This window comes from Etheostoma cragini, chromosome 2 (assembly GCF_013103735.1).
Source record: "Etheostoma cragini isolate CJK2018 chromosome 2, CSU_Ecrag_1.0, whole genome shotgun sequence".
Classification (NCBI taxonomy): domain Eukaryota; kingdom Metazoa; phylum Chordata; class Actinopteri; order Perciformes; family Percidae; genus Etheostoma; species Etheostoma cragini.
Window position 1 is genome coordinate 19,525,265 of NC_048408.1, and position 21,802 is coordinate 19,547,066.

Sequence of the window (21,802 nt, forward strand, 5' to 3'; positions counted from 1 at the left end):
CCCCCCGCATCTCTCTCCTTCGCTATCTCTTTCCTCCCATTACTGCCTTATCTTGCAGACCATCTCTTCCTCTTCTGTCTACCTCACTCTCAACACCCCCTCTTACAAGGCTGACTATGTTGTAAATTAAGCATTGTGTTGTCTTGACAAATATAATTTATTTTGTTCATAACCACATTGCCCTACTTTATCCTTTTCCCTTCTTTCTCCATTCACCCGTCCAGAGTGACCCAGATGGGCTGTCGGTTCTGGAGCAGCTCGGCCTGGACCAGAATTCGGATTTCTCCGATTCCAGTGTGCAGCAGCTTCTAGACGAGCAGCGCGAAAGGATCCGTAGAGAGATTCGTAAGGAGCTGAAAATCAAGGAGGGTGCTGAAAACTTACGGAGGGCAACGACGGACAAGAGGAACGCACAGCAGGTTAGCCGTTGCCTTCAGAGTCCAAACCTTTCCAGCATTTTTTTTTGCTCAGTCAAATGTCTTATTTTTTGTAGATAAGAGCCTATAAACAACTGCTTGCCAACTGATAATGAATGATCTGACAGAGCACAGAGAAAGTCAAGGATTTGCCAAATGCACAACTTACAAGGATACATAATATGAGAATTCATCTTCCAATGACACAACATCAGTAGGAAGGCAGGAATAAAAGGATACTGTCACAAGCGCTCTGATTTTTAAGTTGGGAAGCTGTCAACAGTGGCTTGTGAATCAGTTCACATGAATTGGGTAGCTAGAAAGCTAAGACCCTCTGGACGATCTGTCTCTTTTTTAAAGCCTCATGTGACCCATGTTTTGATCTTTATTTACTCAGTAGTAAACTCACGGAGCACATATTTTCACATTGTAAGGCAGAGCAGGAATGCCACACAGACTCACACATTTACTTCCCGGGGCTGCCCAGTACAGCTGTACCATCTCTGTCTGTTGCTAGAAGTGAGCAAGCAGTTGTAGTGTTAAATGCATTGCTCACAAACAATAAAGGTTAATGGAGGGATGAGTCTTTAAAGCAACCAAGTTTCCACAGTGTGCACATTAACCTCTGTTGAGTCCAGGAGTAGGACAAAAAACAGCCAACAAGGGAAAGGATCTCCTCTGGGGCATCAATACCAAACTCTGTTAAAGCATCTTTCTCTGCAAGTAATAATACCCCTTAAATCTTTTGTAGGCTTTAACAATTTTTTAATAAATGATTTTAAACCGAACAAAAATATGTAACCAAGGATTAATTTATATTTTTGGTGGAATAAAAGTTGATGAAAAGTTGAAGAAGCATGAATAAGACATATACCTTCCAACTCAGATGTTTCCCTCATTGTGGGTGATCAAACTGGTAAAATTAATGTCACAGCTGTACCCTTCTAAATGTATGCAAGTAACTTATGCTAAGAAGTATTCCTGAACACTGCTGGCAATCAGGAATTGTAACTTCAAGATTGAAGAAACTGAATAAGAATGGAAAAAAGGTGCCTTTAGTCTGACAGTATCAGGCATATGTTTGCATCAAGTTTTTAAAGAGGATTTTTCAAAGGTAAGGCTAAATAATTAACTCAGAAGTAATTAAACCTGTGGTGTGTGGTAAGAGTAAGCAAACACCTTTAAGCAAATAGTTTCCGTCATTTATCAACAGATTACAAGGGTTCAATTGGTTTTATTTAGTTCGACAGGTAAATATTGCCTGCTTAAGGCATTATGTCTGCATCAAGTGCATTGAACACGATTAAGACAAAAAGTCAACATCAAAATAGGAAACATTATAGCAACACCTTAATGATTAAGTAGATTTAGTGGTATATAATGTACAATATTGAAGGACAATGTCTTGTAGAACTTGTTCAAAATCGAAAGTCTGCTTTCTAGCCTCTCATATTCTTGCGCATGTTGATAATGTCTATGTCCATTGTCCAAAGTTTCATAACCAGAAATAATGTTCCACTGTATTCGCTCATGCCTACAGGTGGACAGCCAGTTGCGTTCTTCTAATCGCAAGCTGGAAAACCTACATGCTCAGCTGCAACAGCTGGATGCTCACATTGTGGTGAAGGGAGGAGATGAGAATAAAGGTATGTATGTGAAAAACTTACACCCCTATTGTCAAATATACCTGCTCATTTGATTACTTCTTTAACCAAAGCAGTTTCAGATCATTGAGCAGGACTGCTTTATTTACTATTTTTATTATTATTTTTAGATAATTTTTGGGGCATTTTAGGTTTTCTATTTCGATAGGACATGAAAGGGGAGGGAGAGGGACAACAACATGCAGCAAAGGGCCGCTGGTCGGAGTCGAACCCGCGGCCGCTGCGTCAAGGAGTGAACCTCTATATATGGGCTGGCGCTCTGCCAACTGAGCTATCCCAGCGCTCCAGTCAGATTCATGTGTGTCCATGGCAACAAGACTAATCCAAAAGCCAAGAGACATGTTATTTGACATTACAAGAAATTCCCCCAAGAGTATTTTGACTTTACAGTGCACCATGTGAACCCTCATCTTGTTTCTTTTTATAGCGTTGCCAACCTTTTCCTTCTCTCCACAGATGAGTGTCCTCAGTCTCCTGGGACTGAGAGTCGTACGTCAGCCCACAAGGATCGCATTGCTGCCCTGGAGAGACAGCTCAACATCGAGCTTAAAGTCAAACAGGGAGTTGAAAACATGATCCCCATCTACGCTAATGGATCCACCAAGGTACAGGACATTGGCTTAATCCAATACTACACATTCACACATCTTAACACAGCGCAACAGAACAGTGTATACACAGCAGATACAACACACAAGGGTGCAGAAGTGTATTATTACAGACACATTTACATAATGAGCATTTTGTAGGGTATAGTACACATTATACCTTTCCTCAAACTGGCGTGTGCGTGCGTGCGTGTGTGTGTGTGAAACCAGCACTTCCCTTTCTATTTAACTACTTTTAAGATACAAATCTAACGCATCAACAGCATCATTCAGTCAACAGAAAGAAAAAAGAGATTAAGGATTCCTCACTGTTGCTCAACGGTTTCTAGTATAATATTTACCTTCCTGTTCCCTGTCATGTGACTCTGCTCCAATCAGGACAAGAAGATGCTTCAGACAGCCCAGCAGATGCAGCAGGACAGTAAGACCAAAATTGACATCATCCGCATGCAAATCCGCAAGGCTGTGCAGGCCACCGAGCACAATGATGACACACAGGGTAAGTTTGATTGGCTGGTTAATTACTGTGTACAAATTATTTTTGACACCAGTACCAGTAATGCAAAACCCACTTTTGGCACCCTTCAAGTTCCAATAAATCAATAAGGGTTAGTCACCTTGGCTTGGAGATTTAAATGAGCTTAACTGTTCATTTCAGATGCTGTCCATAATTGCTTTGTGTTGTACTCTCAAGTATAACTCTCTGGTTTATGGCAATGGTCAGCTGGCAATGACAGGATGCTTTTTATCTCTTTATCTTGATGCTTTAATTTTCTCTGCATGCTTGTCATACACTGTGTCCTGAGCAGCAGTTCCACACAGCAGACACATTAGGATAAACAGATCAATAAAGAGCTGGCTCTGTGCTTTCACTTTGCTTTAGTATTAAGGAAGAACATGAAGAGGGTAGTAAGGATTGAAACACAGTGGACTGTGTTGTGCAAGTGTGTGTGTGGGATGGGCAAATATTGTGAGCGTGTCATACAAAGCCTGTGAAATGGCCCACCTGGCTCATCACCACGATCAATCAAATTCACACACAGATGCACTGAAAAAAAGAAAGAAAAAACCTTCAAACAAAAGGACCGGGAGATAAAAAGTCTCTTTCACATACAAATGCTCACTCAGTTAGGACGGCTGTGGCTCAGGTTGTAGAGCCCACTAATCGGAAGGTTTGGGGTTCAATCCCCGGCCCTGCAGTAGGTATAGTGTCTTGCACCATTGGATGTGAATGTGTGTGAATGTTTATCTGATGAGCAGGTGGCACCTTGTATGGCAGCCTCGGCCACCAGTGCATGAATGTGTGTGAACGGTGAATGGTGACTACTGTGTGAATGCACTTTGAGTAGCGGGGCAGCGGTGGCCTAAAGGTTAGAGAATAGAGCTTGTGACCGGGAGGTCATCAGTTCAATCAACCTATGCCAAGGGTGTAAATTCTAGGTAAAAGAGTGTTGCTTGTCCCTCATCACCACAGAAGTGAGCCACCCTCGAATAAGGGCTTAACTTTCAACCACTCCAGTGGAGCTGCTCAGTGGGCAGCAGATCAGACTGTGGTTGTACTGGGCAGCTCCCAGGTATGAACGTGTAACTGTGTGAATGTGATCAGGGCATTCCTGCAAAAAAGAGGCTTCCTCTCAGTGAACCTTCCCTGAATAAACTTTTTTTTTTTTAAAGTGCCATGTGACCTTTAACCCTAACCATAACCATTGCCAAATCCTAGTGCCTTTCAGGCCGCGCTGACTGGAAGAGACGTTGGGTGGTTAAAACACAGATAAACAGAAAAGCGCCTTTATAAATACAGTACATTTGTTGCTGTGTGTAGAGGCAAAGCACAAACATTGTCTAAGCAGATGATTGCTTGTGTTAAATGTGCAGAAGTATGGTTGTGTACTTCAACGTCCAATCAAACAAACAAATGTGATCTCCCATACTTTCTTTTCTTTCTGACACACACTCACTCACATTATTATTATTATCTTGTGGCAGAGTTATCTGTGTCATTTCAGGGCAGGTGAAGGAGTTTCTGTGTGGCAGTGAGTGCTATGGACCGTTAAGGCCCCTTTGTTTGGGAAATGGGCCAATTGATCACTGACATGAAAGGTGGATGGTTTGGTAAAAAGCCACAGGGAGAGAGCAATGAAAGGGGTAGACGTAAAATACACATTTTAAGGATAGTGTGTTCCCTTTGGAGCTATATATTGGTTTCTGTCAGACTCCATCAGTCAGTGGCTATTTGGGAAGTGGGCTTTTAAAAGCAAAGAAGATAATGGCCATTTGGAAGGATTATTTAAGGGCCATAATGTATCCCTTCGTGTTTTCTATGTGGAAAACCTACTAGGTTTAAAGGAATTGAAGGTCCCTTCACACAATAAAAATATTATTATAGATGTTAATGACCAGACTAGGCAACTATGATTTAGTACGCAAAGGGGAACTCCACTAATTTTACACGTCAAAGTTTGTTTAGAGCTTATGCGGAGCAATGCTGCAAATGTGAAAACAAGTTCTCTAAAGCCTCCAAAGGGAGTCATGTGAATCTAAAAAACTACTTTGAGCGAGCATTGGTTCGGGTTAAAGACTACATATTTGAAAAAGAAAAGGATTCGCTATGTGGAGTTAAAAAAAAAAGGAAGAAAAGAAGATAGCCTACCAGACCTCTGTAGCTGCTTCTCATCTCTGCTTTAGGCTACCGGCATTAGCTGCTAATAGCATCACGTGGGTAATGTAGGTGCCAGGTTTTGACAAAGAAAGAAGAATGCATGGAATAAAACTATCTCTGGTTCGGCTGCATTGTTTTTCATTCCTGACGTTAGTCTGACAGTATTTTAAGCAGTGCAATCCTAAATTTGTGGAGTTGTGGTTTACTAAAGTTTACTTCTCCAAAACCTTAACTTCTATTATGTACAAATACTGATTATACTGTATGTATAGAGTATATGTTATTCTGTAGGTATTTTGTTTTTATTGCCTGTAATATAACTATTAACATACTGTAGTCTCTGGATCTGGATCTTGCCATCCCCCCCTCTCCCTCTCTCTCACTCTCTCTCTCTCTCTCTCTTTCTTTACCACACACACAGGTTGTGTGTATAATGTACACAGACAGACAGTCTCCAGGCACCACACCCGGTAAAGGGGTCATCTAGCAGGGTCTGGGCTCCAGGCAGAACACCTTATTAGGAGATAAAAGCATCTACATCCATCTCCACCCCTACCTCCCCCTTTTCCTTTCTTTCCTCCTGTCTCTTGAAGTGCTTGAACAACTCATAAGTCATAAAAATCATTTTTGAATCACTCCTTTTGTGTTCTTTTTTCCTTCCTCTTTACTAACTTGGTATGCAAATGCCTCTTTTTTTAATCCTATTAATCCTATTGTCCTTTTCCTTATCTCATGCCTCCTCTCCCCATATCTGTGTGCTCCATTGTGTTTGTTGCCCACTGTGAGAGGCTGCTACTGTGCCATTAAGCCAACCACTCGGCTGTAATTAAGCTTCACAGGTGTTACTCGGAGGCTGACCACATGTCTGTTTTTCTGAGTGAGGGAGCTTGAGTATGTTTTTACCTTTTGACTGATAGCATTGTACCCAATTTTTGCTTTGATCTAGCTGTCCAATTGTCAGTGTTTTATCAGTGGTGTTGGTTGCATTATGAGGTGGCTGTTAGTCTACAGTGGAGAGTGACTGGAAATATGAAAGTGGAATTGATATAATTTTTGCACTGGCCTTTCATATCAAATGTTTCCTCCTAAAGCATGTAAGTAGGTCTTTGTCACATCATGATCAGAAAAGCAGCAGTTAAATTACTATTATTGTTATTTTTATTATTATCATATCGAATATTTCCCATTCAAAACATCAATCTAATTAGGGGTAGATGTAACCCATGGTAACAACAGGAAATATTAAAATTATATTTCATACTAGAAAACAAGCTATTACCTTAAAATTATATGAAATCGTATTAAAATATTTGAGATATCACTCTTTTGTTTTTATTCTCTATGGCTTAACAAACTCGTTACTTAATGTCAATATGATTTCATTTAAATCTCAACATCAAATCTCACAAAAATATAAAAAATAAAATGGACACGAGGGGTTTCGTTGGCTTTGAAAGGTGGGAATGAGAAAGCTATTTGGAAGACAGAGGTTGGAACTCAAGTTAATGTTGTTTACTGGGGAGCACGCTGCTCACCTCCCTTTGGGCGCTGCTAATGTTTTCGTTGTCTGACTCTTGTGTAATGCATGACATGCATTAAGGCATTAACCTAACCTAACTAAGTATGCCCAGGGGAGTTCCGTAGATCGCGCCACTGCCAAAACAAAGTCTGAAGTCTTAACGTGCACCTGCCAAGATCGAACTATAGAGTATAACTGAACAAAAGTTGCTATGATATTACAGCCTCAGTTGCATTGCATAAAAAGCTCTACTCTGATGCACAGTTATTGGATTTGTCCGTCCTAACATTGCAGGTAACCAGGACCTCTGTGGGATGGAGCTGCGTATTGAAGAGCTGAGGCATCACTACAGGGTGGAGCATGCTGTTGCTGAGGGGGCCAAAAATGTGCTCAAGCTCCTGGGGGCCAACAAGGTCCAGGACAAGAAAGCCTTGTCTGAGGTAGGACTGGACAGACACACACACATCCTGCAACCACAAACCCTTCCTTAAACTCACATTTGTTAATACAAAGCTGTGGAAGAACTTCTTTTATTCTAGCTCTACCTCTAGACAAACCCATTTAACTCCTGTGTTCTGTTCTTTTTTCCACCCTGTGCCATTGTACTTTGATGTACGTTTTTTACAGCATCATCGCATTATAAAGTGTCTGAATGTGAAAAGCTTTCTCTTTATGGATCCAACAATAGGCAGAAGATATCAAAGGCGATGTAGCACTATAAAGTGATTTCCTCTCAAGTCAGATATTTTACAGAGCAGCTTCAATTACTCTGCAATCTAAACAACAGCAGCTGCTAGATTGAATTTGGCCTAACAACTCTAAATAACCATACATCGTATTTGTTGTTCCAAGGTTTTTTTGAACCCCCTTAACCACACACATACCCAATTTTTACAGTCATGAAGCATGGTGTTACAAGAAAATATCAAACACTATTTTAAATGCAAAGGCTGAAAAAAAAAAGTAGTGTCGTTTTATGCAGTCTATTGTGGTAGAGAGCCTCTTCACTGGACATTGTTACAACAATACTCATATTTTGTCATGGTGAAAATGGGACTTAAATATGATAGGAGGGATGGATTACGTGTGCCAAGAAATTGTATAGAGAGGCAAAAGTTTACTGAATGTCACCCAGTGCATGTAAATGTGTATTATAGCTGCTCTGTGTTGATGCTGTGTAGGCGCAGTCTCGTCTGAGCGAAGCTTCTCAGCGGTTGGACTTGCTGAGGTACTCTCTGGACCAGCGTCTGGCGGAGCTGCCTGAGGACCATCCCAAGGCCAGTGTCATCAAAGAGGAGCTAGTCCTGGCCTCCTCCCCTGTCTTCAGCTCTCGCCATGGCGCCCCCTATCACCACAACCAGTACAGCACCCTCAGCAAGCCCTCTCCTCTCACTGGTACGTAATGCAAGACAAAGTCAAGCAAGCTAGCACCACGAGGAGTCAGCATTGATACACACACCAACAAGTGCATATTTATGACAACATGTAAAGCACTGTATTCCATGGTTTAGATGAGTATAAGAGCCTACGGTAAAAGACATTGGTGTTAACATTTAACACGGTGCCACTGTGGAAACTACAAAGAAGTGTCATTGAGGACCTTAGTTTGTGTCTTTGTGGTGTCATCGTATTGAGGTAAGATGAGGTTTTCTCTCCTGCTATTTTAAATGAAAACACCATTTTAATATTTGCGGGGACTATTGACAAATAAATTGGTAAATTTTTCTTGGTTTCAAAATCATGTCTTGCTGTGTTTAAATTCTGCTTTTAATATAATATCAAAGTTTGTTTTCACTGTGATTTTGCAAACAATCTGACAGTCTTTTGTTCCAAAGACATGCATTTGGTATTGACAACACTATTAAGTAAATTGCGGTGACAAAACACTGCAGTAGTAAGCACAGATTATTTTAATCTTTTCATACACAAATCTGAACATTAGAAGAAGAATTATTGTGCATCAGACATTAAATTGCCTTAACAGAGGAAAATATATTGAGGATATACAAATAAGGAAATTGAAAGACATATTTATTCTAGCGTGAGTGAATATGATTCAATTGATGGCCATAAAATGTATAGATTAAGAATATAATGTGTTTTATAATGTGTGATGGGTTTGTTATGGCTGTTTTTACGCCGGTAATGCAGATTTCTGTTCATGTCCAACCATAATTGGCTATTTGTAGAAAGAAGGTGTTAGGCTTTTCCAGGTGCACCTGATCTTTGTAAATCTGTATATCTATGTTTGTGTTCATGGAGATTAGTCTTGAATTTACATAGATTTTTCCATGTGACCTCCCCTCTGTCTTCAGGTACCTTACAGGTGCAGGTGCTGGGCTGTGGGGGGTTGTTGGAGGTGGTCCCAGGTCGCAATAAAGGGACAGCTGTCATGTTGCCCTGCTACAGCCCTGGAGACACCAGGTCCTTCATGAGAGGCAGCAAGGGACTCTACGGAAGGAGCGGCTCAGTCAGCGGGAAGACACCCAGCAAGACAGACGAGCTCTCCTGTAAGTGTGTGTGTGTGTCTGTGTGTTTGCGTGTGTCTCTGTTTGTCGTGTTTGGTTTAATCTTCTAAGAACATTACATGCTAATAAATACTCCCTAACATAACATTTGGATTTTGGATTTTGGATTTTTTTCATCACAAATAGTGTACTACATACTGTCACTTTCAGCGCAAAATAGCTAAGTAGCAAATCTATATTAAGACTAACCGTCACTTTTGGTACTGCGGGTCAGTGCTCAAACCTAATGGCACAGTCAGCCACATCAACAAATCTGACTTGCTGACTTGCCTCAGTACCCTGAGCAAACAATTCTAAGCCAGGTTTTTTAGGTATTTCCTTTTCTGCAATGTCTAAGTACATTAATGACAATCATTAATCAATACTTAAATTGTATTGTTGGAGCGTGAGCATACAGTAGCTTTTATTTTTAAAGTGGTCAGAGCTAAAGTGCCACATTCTGTAAAGGAATGTCATCTATGGATAATGTGTGTGCTTGTGTGTGCAGCTGAGGTGAGTGCAGTGCTAAAGCTGGACAACAGTGTGGTGGGCCAGACACCTTGGAGGACTGTGGGAGAACAAGCTTGGGACCAGATCTTCACTGTGGAGCTGGAAAGGGTCAGTATGTACACCCACATTATTTATTTTTTTAAATGATGCTAGTTGGTAGTTGCAACAGTTACCACAGTTGGGTGACTGTGTGTGTGTGTGTGTGTGTGTGTGTGTGTGTGTGTGTGTGAGCGTGTGTTCGTGTGTGTGTGTGTGTGTGTTTTAGTCAAGGGAGATGGAGATTGCAGTCTATTGGAAGGACTATCGCTCGTTGTGTGCTTTGAAGTACCTGAAGCTGGAGGAGTTCCTGGACAACCAGAAACACAGAGTTCAGCTCGAGCTAGAGCCTCAGGGCCTGCTGCTGGCCGAGGTACACGCACATACACACAAATTCAAACAACACACAAACCTTGACATAAACTGACACACACTACATATAAAAATGGGAAAAGGGACTGCCACACAAAGGTGGACACAGATACAGATCCTTGCATACATGACACCCATCTATGGAAGTGCTATAAATACACACAGATATTCAAATGTGCCCCTGTACACCTGCCCACACAAAGACGCACAAGCTGTCACACACACATGCAACATGAACAACACTGCTTTGATATGTCATACTTGAAAGGTTCAATTGTCTGAGTGTAATGTGTGTGTGTGTGTGTGTGTGTGTGTGTTTTGTGTATGTGTGTGTGTGTGTTTGTATGTGTGTTCTCCAGGTGACCTTCTTCAACCCGGTCATTGAGAGAGTCCCTCGCCTCCAGAGGCAGAAGAAGGTCTTTTCTAAGCAGCAAGGTGAGACGGGGCGAGCATATGCTGGTCTTGAGAGTAATGACAGTGTCAGTACAGATTATATAGATGACCTTTTGAAATGAACAAACACCAGTTGTGCTGAAACTGGCTTTCTCCTAATGAGAAAAAAACAAAACCAGGATGGGAAGAAACACTACTTCTATTCAGTACACTGTTTTCATTTAGACAACAGCACCATCTAGTGATGAGTAAATCATCTTGTTGCTTCAAGATTATGACAACTTTATGTATGCAGCGCTGACCAAAAACAAAGGTAGGAAGTACTTCATTTAAACAAGCTGTAAAATCAAGCAGAATATCCATTGATCCCAAACCTGAAAAGGTCTTTGGTTACTAATGAGAAAGACAATTCCTTCTCTTTCCAGTTATCAAGGAGGTTTTGAAATATCATTTGAAATGTATATTAATTTGTGTTCGTTTGTTATTAGATCCCTACACTCTCATTGTTTTGAAATGTTACCCCTTTAAGATTTGTACTATCTATAAAAACAATGAACACACCATGAAGATACAAAAATTATTATTGCGAAAGTAGATTTTCACAGACAAGGAATTAAAACATACTCAAAGAATTAAAGTAAAAGACAATTACTGTAAAAGACAAAAAAATATATAGTATTGAAAAATGCTATAAAATATATTTAAAAAACAATTATGTACAATATAACTGTTTTGTGCAGGAATATGCAAAATATTGACCAGGGAATGCGCCAAAGTTCACAATGTGACATTTAGAGAATAAGTGCAATGTACAGACCTAACAGTCCAAAAGATGTGCGTTTAATGAAACACATAGAGACAGATGTGAAATGTTACAAACGTTACAATTTTAGGTTAAAGAAAGAGTTCCTAATTAGTCAGGGAAAATAGAAGTAAAATTCAAATTTGATCAGAGCTGATACTGGAAAGCCAATTTCTACAAACAGAATTTGTTTTGTTTTTTATTAACAATTCTTAATGTTCTAACATACAAAACATACAATTCGCAACATGAACACACAACTCTGCCTCCACCCTTCGTTATTACCACCCACCCAGACAGAAATCAAGAAGAGATGACACAGTAACTACAATAATTAGAGACAATAATCCAAATGAACATGTATAAAAGTCCACCATACACGTCTCTCCTCAAAACAAAGCTTCTTCGGCGCTTTCCAGAAAGCTAATTTTCAAGTATAGACATCCAACCTGTTTATAAAAATTTTTTTAAATGCCGCCACCCTAGCTTCCCAGCACCCAGCTTCTTATGTGCTTATCCCTCCTTCTTAGGATTGATCCATCAAACAGCTCAAATAATCTTGGGCTTAATGGAACCGGGGCACTAGAATCTAACATAGGTTATCATGTATCCCGGTCCAACATTCCTGGACCTTATCAGAGGACCATAGGACATGTTGTTATTGGTGGTTCGCTGTCTTCCATTTCCAAAAATTTGGTGTGTCTTTCAGACCATTTTTAATCAATCTGGAGGAAGTCCAATAGAAGCGATGCATAATCTTGAACTGAATGAGGCGCAACCTCACATCGCGCGACTCCTCGTCATCCAGTGCAATGTTCAGATTCCTTTCCCATGTCTTTTTGAGGGCTGTGTGGGCTCCATCCCTTACGTTCTGCATAAAATAATACCCAGAACCGTCTTGACATTCACAAACAGGAATTCAAAAATCTTGATGATCTGCTCTGGGAGACATACATCACTGACTCTAAATGTGTGTATGTGCGTGTGTTTCCAGGCAAGGCATTCATTCGGGCTCGTCAGATGAATGTGGACATCGGGACCTGGGTGAGGCTGCTTCGAAACGCCATTCCTACTGTCAACAACTCAGGAACCTACAGTCCCAGTGCACACAGCCTGACACTCAACTCTGGGTGAGACACACACACAGTGCATAAGCCACACAGTTGCATGCACTCCACTTCATTGTACTAGACACACAGCGTCTTCGTGTGATGTTTGATGGCCAGCAGTCAGACTTTGCTATCAAATGCTGCGGCATTCCTTGAACGTTTTTTCCTTGTGTTTCCTGGCAATGTAGAAAGCACGTGATGCTTTCTCTGTCCCCCGTCTAACAACCCTTTTGTGTTGTCTCTGTCCATTTTGTCTGTCTGCATCGCTGTGTTGGTCTGTTTTTTTGTGTCTATGTACATTTTTCAGGGAGGTGTCTGTTGAGAAGTTAAGTCTGGACAGCGACTCTCCGATACGAGGCGATTACAAGAGAGACATGGACGCACTTACCCCGGTGAGACAGACAGAGAGAGAGGAAGCCCGGGAAATGGGGGAGGTGTGTGAGTGGGTCTACTGTAGTAAATCCACTCTGTTTGCTGCGGGATAAAGGGAATCTCTCTATTTAACATGGAATTAATGGCTCAAGCTGTGATCCACAAGTAAAACTAAAGTAATTGTTCTGCATTAAAGACTAAGATATGGGATACATCAACATTTCAAATCAATTTATAGTATCAATTCATAACAAGAGTTATCTCGAGACACTTTACAGATAAAGCAGACCCAGGCTCTTGGTAGGCGGTGTCTGACGGGCCGGTTGGGGTTGAAATGAAGAATGGCAATAACAGTCACAGTAAAAGATGATGGAACAGGGACTAAAAAAAAAAAAATAGTAGTTTGTAGTAGTTCATGGCATAGCAGGTCACTGCACGGCATTACAAGGCACAGCAGAGCGTAACAGGGCACCGTGGAGCATAGCAGGATATAATAGGGCATCGCAGGACGTGTAGCAAGGACCACAGCAACAGCTACAACTACATGTGGGTTGCATAGCAAGTCTCTTAGAGGCAACGTGAGTTGTTACATTTGATTAATTGAAAACTTTTTTTGTTCTGTGAGACAAAGAAGGGACAGAAGTCAAACATGGCACAAAACACAGCCATGTGGATTCCCTTTCAGGCATGTACTTGATCACATTGTCTCAAAAACAAAAAATTGAGCAACAGATTAGAAACAACAAGTGAATCGTTCTCGCTGGAAGGCTGTATGCCACGTCCCTCATGAAACCATGTGTCTCTTGACTTTCAATATCTCTCTCTCTGTTTGTCTCTCTCTGTGTTTCTTCCTTTGTGTCTTTTTTCCTGGCATGTCCCCTGACAGGACCGACTGCCAGTTATCGAGCCCTTCTCCCCCCCAGACCTCACCCCTGAGTGCCCTGTCCAAACCCCATCTGTTGGCAGGTACACACACATAAACACTGCATCCTTATGCATTCTTCTCTGTATACGTTTGATAGTTGGCCTTTTTCACTATAGACATTTTGACATGAAAGCTGTGAATAATAAAACTGAATGATGGCTACCCACGCTCACAGTTCCCATGTCTGCCAAGACAAATTATGTTGCCATGCGTTTCGAGCAATTTATATGAATTTCTTTAATCCTTTATTTTTTGTATTTTGGTATCCACTACAAATGTTCCTGCTGACTGTGCATCGGTCTCTCCAGTAAGCAGAGGAAAGGTCCTCTGTCTCTCCAGGACTTCAGGCTGATTGCTGTGTTGGGCAGGGGACACTTTGGGAAGGTACAGTTTGATGAATGGCCTGTTTTGTTTTGTTTTAACGTTTAACTGTTGAAAAAAGGTTTACCAAACAGGTCAGAAATAACATTTAAAAAAAACAGAAGAAGAGAGTTTATGTTTAATGAGCTCAATATGTGCACAAATGTATGCACAAAAATTAAGAGCTTAATGCTGACCTGACATTTCTAGAAATAAGGAAACAACAAAGTGATGTGACCATTACATCAAAACCAAACATTCAAGACAATTTGTAAAAGGCCTATGGCACCAAGTGCCTGTGTTTATTTGTATTGAGTACATATTTTCACTTGCATTTAATGGCACCCTTCTTTTTTTCTTTGTTAAATGTTTAATGTCACATGCAAAATGGCTTGGCTGTAGGAAGTTATGAACCTAATACGATTGATGATGTTCATTCAATAAAACAACACACACTGAAAGTTTCAAACAGCAGTAACGTAAACAGGAAGTGACTTCAACTGACACCTTTAAATCCTACAATTCAGACCGTATTGTAACATCTTGATGAATTTCAGAGAGTTTTCATTTCTCTTTGTCATTAAAACCATAACATGCATATCTAGAAACCGTTAGTTTACTTTGTAGAGGTTTTGTACTGTTGTTTGTTTTAGAACAAACTGAGTTGTTGCTGCATGTGTTTGTCTCCAGGTGTTGTTGTCAGAATACAAGAAGACGGGCACGATGTACGCCATCAAAGCCCTGAAGAAAGGAGATATCGTAGCTCGGGATGAAGTGGAAAGGTTTGCGTTGATGTGTTTATTACCCGCCATCTGTTTGTGTTTTTGTTGTTTTGTTTTTTTTAGCCTGGATCTTTGAGCTTCAATAATACATTTCTCTGTTTAATCTGTGCACCTGTGCCCTGAATCAACATGATTACATTTCATCTGTTGGATGAGTGTGGGTGTCTGATCAACCAAAATGAACTATCAAATTATGTGAAAATGCCTCTCATTTGCCTCTCATCCTGCCATCCTTCTCTTCCTTCCATCTCCACCATCCCAACACTTCCTGTTTGTCTCTCTCCCATCCACTCTTGCTCTCCTCATCACTTTTTCTCTCTTTACTCCTGCAGTCTAATGTGCGAAAAGCGTATCTTTGAGGTTGTGAACCTGTCGCACCATCCGTTCCTCGTCAACCTGTTTGCCTGCTTCCAGACTCCAGAGCATGTGTGTTTTGTTATGGAGTACACAGCAGGAGGCGACCTGATGATGCACATCCACACAGACGTCTTCACAGAGCCACGAGCCGTGTATGTAACACCTGTGTGTATATATTTGTGTGTGTTTTGAGAAGGAGAAAATGCTAAATGGCCGTAATAAGTCCTACTGTGATGGCGATTTTAAAGTCTGTAATTTAAAGTCCATTTCTTTCTCAAAACAATACTTATACATGCCCTTGTCTATATTGAAAGCACTGTTGGTTGCTGTAATTGTTCATCTTGTCTATACTGGCTGTAAAGAAATATTATTTCATAGTAATAAAGCTTTTTCAGACATGTTGAGCAGGAAAATCCCCATAACGCCAGGCTCAGTTCCATTAAGTGTCCCAGTGAGCATGCAGGCAAAATACCAGGACGTCCCCTAAATCGGATTCAGCCATTATTAATTCTTTTTAATGTTACTAAATACACTTTTGCTTTTCTTGCTATAGCATGACAAAATGTCTACTGTAAACAAGGCCTATTTAATATAAGCAGTGAGGGACAAAACCCACTTTCTGTACAAAGTATTCCAAAGCTTATGTAAAGCATCAGAAGTCTGAGTTTGACAAATCAAGCTGGTAGTTTTCAAATGTAGTCCTTTTTAGTACGAAATTCCCTGCTTGTGTATGTGTTTCTCCTCTGCAACCTACCAAGGAAACACAGTCCAGGCAAAAAAACAGAAAGTACATTTAATACTAAAACAATTGTAATTTTGGATAATATCTTAATTTGTCTAACTCAGCCTTATGAAGACTTATGTTAGCTACAGCTGAACTTGTATATGGAATATTAATATTATTTTATTAAATATTTCATTATGACCCTTCACACCCCCACAGGTGTTCAGTTATTCTGTCCGTGAGTGCAGGGCTTTAAGGAAATAAAGTCTGGAAAACCCTGGCTTTTAAACCAGTTTTTATCAAATGTCCATGGTATCCAAAACATCAGTTCATGCATTGTCATTGTCATTGTCAGTCAGTAAACATGACCAAAACCCAAAGCCCACAACTGTCACAGATATGCATTTACTGGAGGTGGTAGTGGTGTGATCTAATTAGGAGCTTTACATTGATTGTATTGCAGGTTAGTAATAATGTTTCTTTGGTTTGACTTCAGGTTTTATGCAGCCTGCGTAGTTCTTGGACTTCAGTTTCTCCATGACCATAAGATTGTGTACAGGTGAGTTACAAGCTAGTTACAAGATATGATAGTTGGGATGTAAAAAACATCTATCTATAGATGTCTATAGATGTATACGTAGATCTATATCTATCTGTCTGTCCGTCTGTGTTTGTCTCTAGTTCTCTCGCTATCTCTACTAAACTCCCTGTGTACTCTCAGCCGTACTCAATGAAATACTGTGAATATTTTATCTTCCCACTCTTCCAGAGACCTCAAGCTGGACAACCTGCTGCTAGACACAGATGGTTATGTGAAGATTGCTGACTTTGGACTTTGTAAAGAAGGTGGATTTTGATGTTTCTGACAGATGGGCTCATTATTTTTTTTTTGCCTGCTGCAAGATCTTTGTAAAAGCTTTCAGCCTCAGAGAGTTTCATGTTTCTGCCTCTGTCTGTAGGAATGGGCTTCGGGGACCGGACCAGCACATTCTGTGGGACTCCAGAGTTTTTGGCCCCAGAGGTCCTAACGGATACATCCTACACCAGGGCAGTGGACTGGTGGGGACTGGGGGTCCTTATCTATGAAATGTTGGTGGGAGAGGTGAGAAAATGGGGGGGGGTAGTCAAATTCATACTGTGTCATGTAACAGCAGTGTCTCTCGGTCAGATCTGACCAGGAAGCCTTAGTTGATGTAATCCAACTGTCTCTTGTTTCCTTTGATCTGCACTGTCCCATAACATCAAACATCATAGCCAACTGTACCTAATAGTAAAAATAAATGAATTCATGTTAGATAGATAGATAGATAGATAGATAGATAGATAGATAGATAGATAGATAGATAGATAGATAGATACATAGATACATAGATGTTTATTGATCCCAAGAAAAATGGGAAATTACGGTGTTACAGCAGCAAAATCAGTCACAAAGCACAGAATATAAATATAAATTAAGTACTAGGAAAAATATACATACATACAATACACATGAAATAATAATATGGATAAAATAAAAGAACAAATATTTGAATATGTACAGGATAGGATAACTTTGCAACTGCTTAAATAATGTGCTAAAATGTATGCTAAATGTAAATAAACCAATTGTGCAGGTTTCACTTAGTGCAGTAGTGTGATGTCCAAAAAAACTTAAAATTGGTGAGTTAGGTGTATTTCAAGTGGACTGAATTTCTTCTGAGTTAGATGATTTATTTATTTTCTTACTCACTGTTTACAAAAAGAACTGGATGTTTACATCATGGTCATGGTTCATTATGATTGACACCTTGTTTTGTGAATTTTAAATCTGTAAAACGGATTGGATTGTATGGAATAAAGTGTGTGTGTGTTTGTGTGTGTGTGTGTGTGTGTGTGTGTGTGTGTGTGTGTGTGTAGTCTCCATTCCCAGGAGATGATGAAGAGGAGGTGTTTGACAGCATTGTGAATGATGAAGTCCGCTATCCACGCTTCCTGTCCACTGAGGCTATCGGCATCATGAGAAGGGTGAGACTACACGCACATAGAGACACTCTTTCTCCTTCTCTTGCTGACTGTATGACCCATGAACAACATGTGACAAATGTTGCACATACACATGACACACTTATTATTCACTGACATGGTTGATGTCAACTTACTCACAGTTTTGTGTGTGCATGTGTGTGTAGCTGTTGAGGAGGAACCCAGAGAGAAGACTGGGATCTGGTGAAAAGGATGCAGAAGAGGTGAAGAAGCAGCCGTTTTTCCGAGTAAGTCTTGCTTTTTTATTTGGTGGGGAAGAGAAGTCGCTACCTTTTCAAGCGTTTTTCTGATTGAGAGCATGACGAGGTTGAATAAACTGATTACCTTGATGATGTGAATTTAAATTTGTTTATTTTGTACAATAAAATCAAGATAATAGTAACACAAGAAAATAAAGTGCTATAAAATAAAGAATCTCACCTAATGAAGAGAAGAAGAAAATGTATAATAAGCAATTAGAATTCCAAGAGTCCTAAACAAACAACAACAACAAATTGAACGCAACTAAGCACTGAATTTTAAAAACAAGCATAAGGTTGGCTACATAAACAACAAACCCATTAAATTATAAGAATATAGATAAAATGCGAATATGTGGACTTATGTGTTTATGTGTGAGTAGTTATGGGAGACGGGAAAGCAAGACAAAATCCGATATGAATAGTTCAGATAAATAAATACAGTTAAGTTTGGTTAATCAGAATAGCCCAGAATATGTCCATTTCTTACTGTTTGGACGTGTCTTAATGTGAAGCGGCAGCAGGAGATTTTGTGTTTGCAACCGCAGCAGCAGATAAGGCAAAAAGGTCTGAACTCTGGCGCTATTGAAGCTGACTATCCCTGGCCCCTGGCATCACAGCTTTACTTGTCCTGGAGACTTTGGAGGAAATATATGTAATACTGTGAAAAATCTGCAGATTCTGAATTCCACTTTGTCATTATTTCTCTCTTTTTCCTCCTTCTCCCACCAGAATGTGGACTGGGAGGCATTGCTTCAAAGGAAAGTGGCCCCTCCATTTGTGCCCTCTATTGTGGGCAAGGAAGACGTCAGCAACTTCGACGAGGAGTTCACCACCGAAGCTCCGATGCTCACGCCTCCACGTGAGCCTCGCGTGCTTTCCCGCAAAGACCAGGACAGCTTCCGGGACTTTGACTACGTCTCTGACCTTTGCTAATGGGCCAGGGGCTCAAAGACCTAGAGGAATGTTCGATTTTGAAGGCTTCACGATGGTTTCATCTGAGGGAACTGACTATCCGCTGACTGTTTGTCTGCCATTAATTACACTGTGAATGTGGAGAGACCGGAGAAGTTGTCTGGGTTTTTTGTGTCTGCAGGGTTTTAAAGTTGGTGGACTGAGAAAATAAAAAGCTGGGACGGATGGCTGATGGGGTAAAATGTTGGACAAACGAAAGCCCCCTCTCAAATCATTGTACAACCCACCAGTGACTTGTGAACCTTTTACAAACATTAGCCTTAGAAATGCCTCCTCCCATCCTCTTGTGTGTCAGTGTAGTCACCTGTGCAGCTGTAAGAGGAGGAGCTGTTGACTGTCTGTGGGGTTGCTGATGGCCTCTCATACCAATGCCTTACATTTGTACTTGTATTTGATCCACAGAAAAGCATTTTGTCTTTATTTTGTTGCCCTTTGTATACGGAAGCAGGAACAGTGGTCCGATGTGCTGCAGAAAACACTCTCAACTCAAAAAGAATGCTCGATGTTAGGCAAATTATGAATTAACTACGGGGTAAAGAACCACTTTTGTACTTTTGTTTAGACTTCTTCCAACTAATTTTCCAAATATGTGCTGCTTGGATTTTAATTTTTACCACAAACGTTTTGTAAAGAAGTCATACTTTATGACACTAAAAGCCTCAACGCATTATTCGATACTCACCACATACTTTTAAATTTGATATTTGTGTATTATACACAGTGTGATGTTAACAGGTCAACCAGTAATAATTTTTAATTAAAAAAGAAAAATCTGCAGACACTTAGACTTATTGTTCAAGTAACATTATGGAGTCTGTCCAACTTGGGGTTGAGACAAATTCATTCAGTTATGTATATGCTACCAGAGTTTAGTGAACATGGAGAAAGTCATTTCCCTCCAAGACGATTATATCTGACTTTGAACTCAACAAACACAGACTCTAACTGTTGTTCTCGTTTCCAAAGTATTCGTTGTGTTTATTGCAATGTTTGGTTTCCATTATATAGGTAGTGATAAAATCATCTATGTTTTAGCCAAAACCGATTGATATCTTAGTGATTTGGGAAACCTGGGTGGCTCCACAAGCAAAACTAACCTCAATAGCCGCTTCTCCACAGAAGACCTTGCTGCAGTGAGTGCTGCCTTATATCCCAGCTAACGTGTTTGTTGGAAACACAATAATAAATGGTGGAAAATATGAGCCAGTGGTAAACACTTTACCAATTCTGGGTTTGTTGTGAAGCAGTATGTATGATGGTGTGGATCTTACTCTTCTTGTGTATGACAATACAAAAACCACGTGAGAGTATGAGATGACTTATTTTATAAAGAAAATCTGGAGTGAATATTCCGTCTATCCGTCTATTTTGTGGATTGTTGTTAAGTGTATGGGTGTGTTCATTCAAATCAAAGAAAGGCTTGAGTACAGAAAGCGTGTGTGTGTATATACATATATAGGTGTGTATTTATGTACTGTATATATACATATAAATGTGTGTATAAATATGTATATGTACTGTATGTATATATATTTATAAATGTGTGTGTGTGTGTGTGTGTGTGTGTATATATATATATATATATATATATATACAGTGCCCTTCCGAAAGTATTCAGCCCCTTGAACTTTTTAACCTTTAATATAAAACTAAGTTTTTGTGAAGAATCAACAACAAGTGGGACACAATTATGAAGTGGAACTAAATTTATTGGATATTTCAAACTTTTTTAACAAATAAAAAACTGAAAAATTGGGCGTGCAAAATAATACAGCCCCTTTACTTTTCAGTTCAGCAAACTCTCTCCAGACGTTCAGTGAGGATCTCTGAATGATCCAATGTTGACCTAAATGACTAATGATGATAAATAAAATCCACCTGTGTGTAATCAAGTCTACATATAAATGTAACTCCTCTGTGATCGTCTCAGAGGTCCGTTTAAAGCGCAGAGAGCATCATGAAGAGCAAGAACACACCAGGCAGGTCCAAGATACTGTTGTGGAAGAGTTTAAAGCCGGATTTGGATACAAAAAGATTTCCCAAGCTTTAAACATCCCAAGGAGCACTGTGCAAGCGATAATATTGAAATGGAAGGTGTATCAGACCACTGCAAATCTACAAAGACCCGGCCGTCCCTCTAAACTTTCAGCTCAGGCAAGGAGTAGACTGATCAGAGATGCAGCCATGATCACTCTGGATGAACTGCAGAGATCTACAGCTGAGGTGGGAGACTCTGTCCAAAGGACAACAATCAGTCGTATACTGCACAAATCTTGCCTTTATGAAAGAGTGGCAAGAAAAAAGCCATTTCTTAAATATATCCATTGAAAAAATCTTGTTTAAAGTTTGCCACAAGCCACCTGGGAGACACACCAAACATGTGGAAGAAGGTGCTCCGGTCAGATGAAGCCAAAATCAAACTTTTTGGCAATTAAAGTCTATGTTTGG

The 21,802-nt window shown here is 40.2% G+C and overlaps 1 protein-coding gene across 3 annotated transcripts in view; it reads left to right on the forward strand.

The window, feature by feature from the left end:
- The window catches only part of pkn1a (protein kinase N1a), a 49,290-nt gene extending 28,585 nt beyond the window's left edge, over positions 1 to 20,705 (forward strand). For 2 of the 3 annotated variants that reach the window (XM_034894152.1, XM_034894146.1), the window contains exons 2-23: positions 225 to 419; positions 1,957 to 2,062; positions 2,537 to 2,685; positions 3,067 to 3,187; positions 7,161 to 7,306; positions 8,048 to 8,261; positions 9,182 to 9,376; positions 9,882 to 9,991; positions 10,149 to 10,292; positions 10,651 to 10,726; positions 12,481 to 12,616; positions 12,903 to 12,987; positions 13,854 to 13,933; positions 14,201 to 14,276; positions 14,943 to 15,034; positions 15,367 to 15,543; positions 16,612 to 16,674; positions 16,885 to 16,961; positions 17,075 to 17,217; positions 18,015 to 18,122; positions 18,287 to 18,367; positions 19,112 to 20,705. In XM_034894152.1, coding sequence (XP_034750043.1) covers positions 225 to 419; positions 1,957 to 2,062; positions 2,537 to 2,685; positions 3,067 to 3,187; positions 7,161 to 7,306; positions 8,048 to 8,261; positions 9,182 to 9,376; positions 9,882 to 9,991; positions 10,149 to 10,292; positions 10,651 to 10,726; positions 12,481 to 12,616; positions 12,903 to 12,987; positions 13,854 to 13,933; positions 14,201 to 14,276; positions 14,943 to 15,034; positions 15,367 to 15,543; positions 16,612 to 16,674; positions 16,885 to 16,961; positions 17,075 to 17,217; positions 18,015 to 18,122; positions 18,287 to 18,367; positions 19,112 to 19,315 — 2,778 coding nt within the window. In that variant the 3' untranslated portion in view covers positions 19,316 to 20,705. The remainder of the gene's footprint in view (positions 1 to 224; positions 420 to 1,956; positions 2,063 to 2,536; positions 2,686 to 3,066; positions 3,188 to 7,160; positions 7,307 to 8,047; positions 8,262 to 9,181; positions 9,377 to 9,881; positions 9,992 to 10,148; positions 10,293 to 10,650; positions 10,727 to 12,480; positions 12,617 to 12,902; positions 12,988 to 13,853; positions 13,934 to 14,200; positions 14,277 to 14,942; positions 15,035 to 15,366; positions 15,544 to 16,611; positions 16,675 to 16,884; positions 16,962 to 17,074; positions 17,218 to 18,014; positions 18,123 to 18,286; positions 18,368 to 19,111) is intronic. The other variant, XM_034894161.1, reaches the window with a different exon arrangement.
- The last annotated feature ends 1,097 nt before the right edge of the window (positions 20,706 to 21,802 follow it).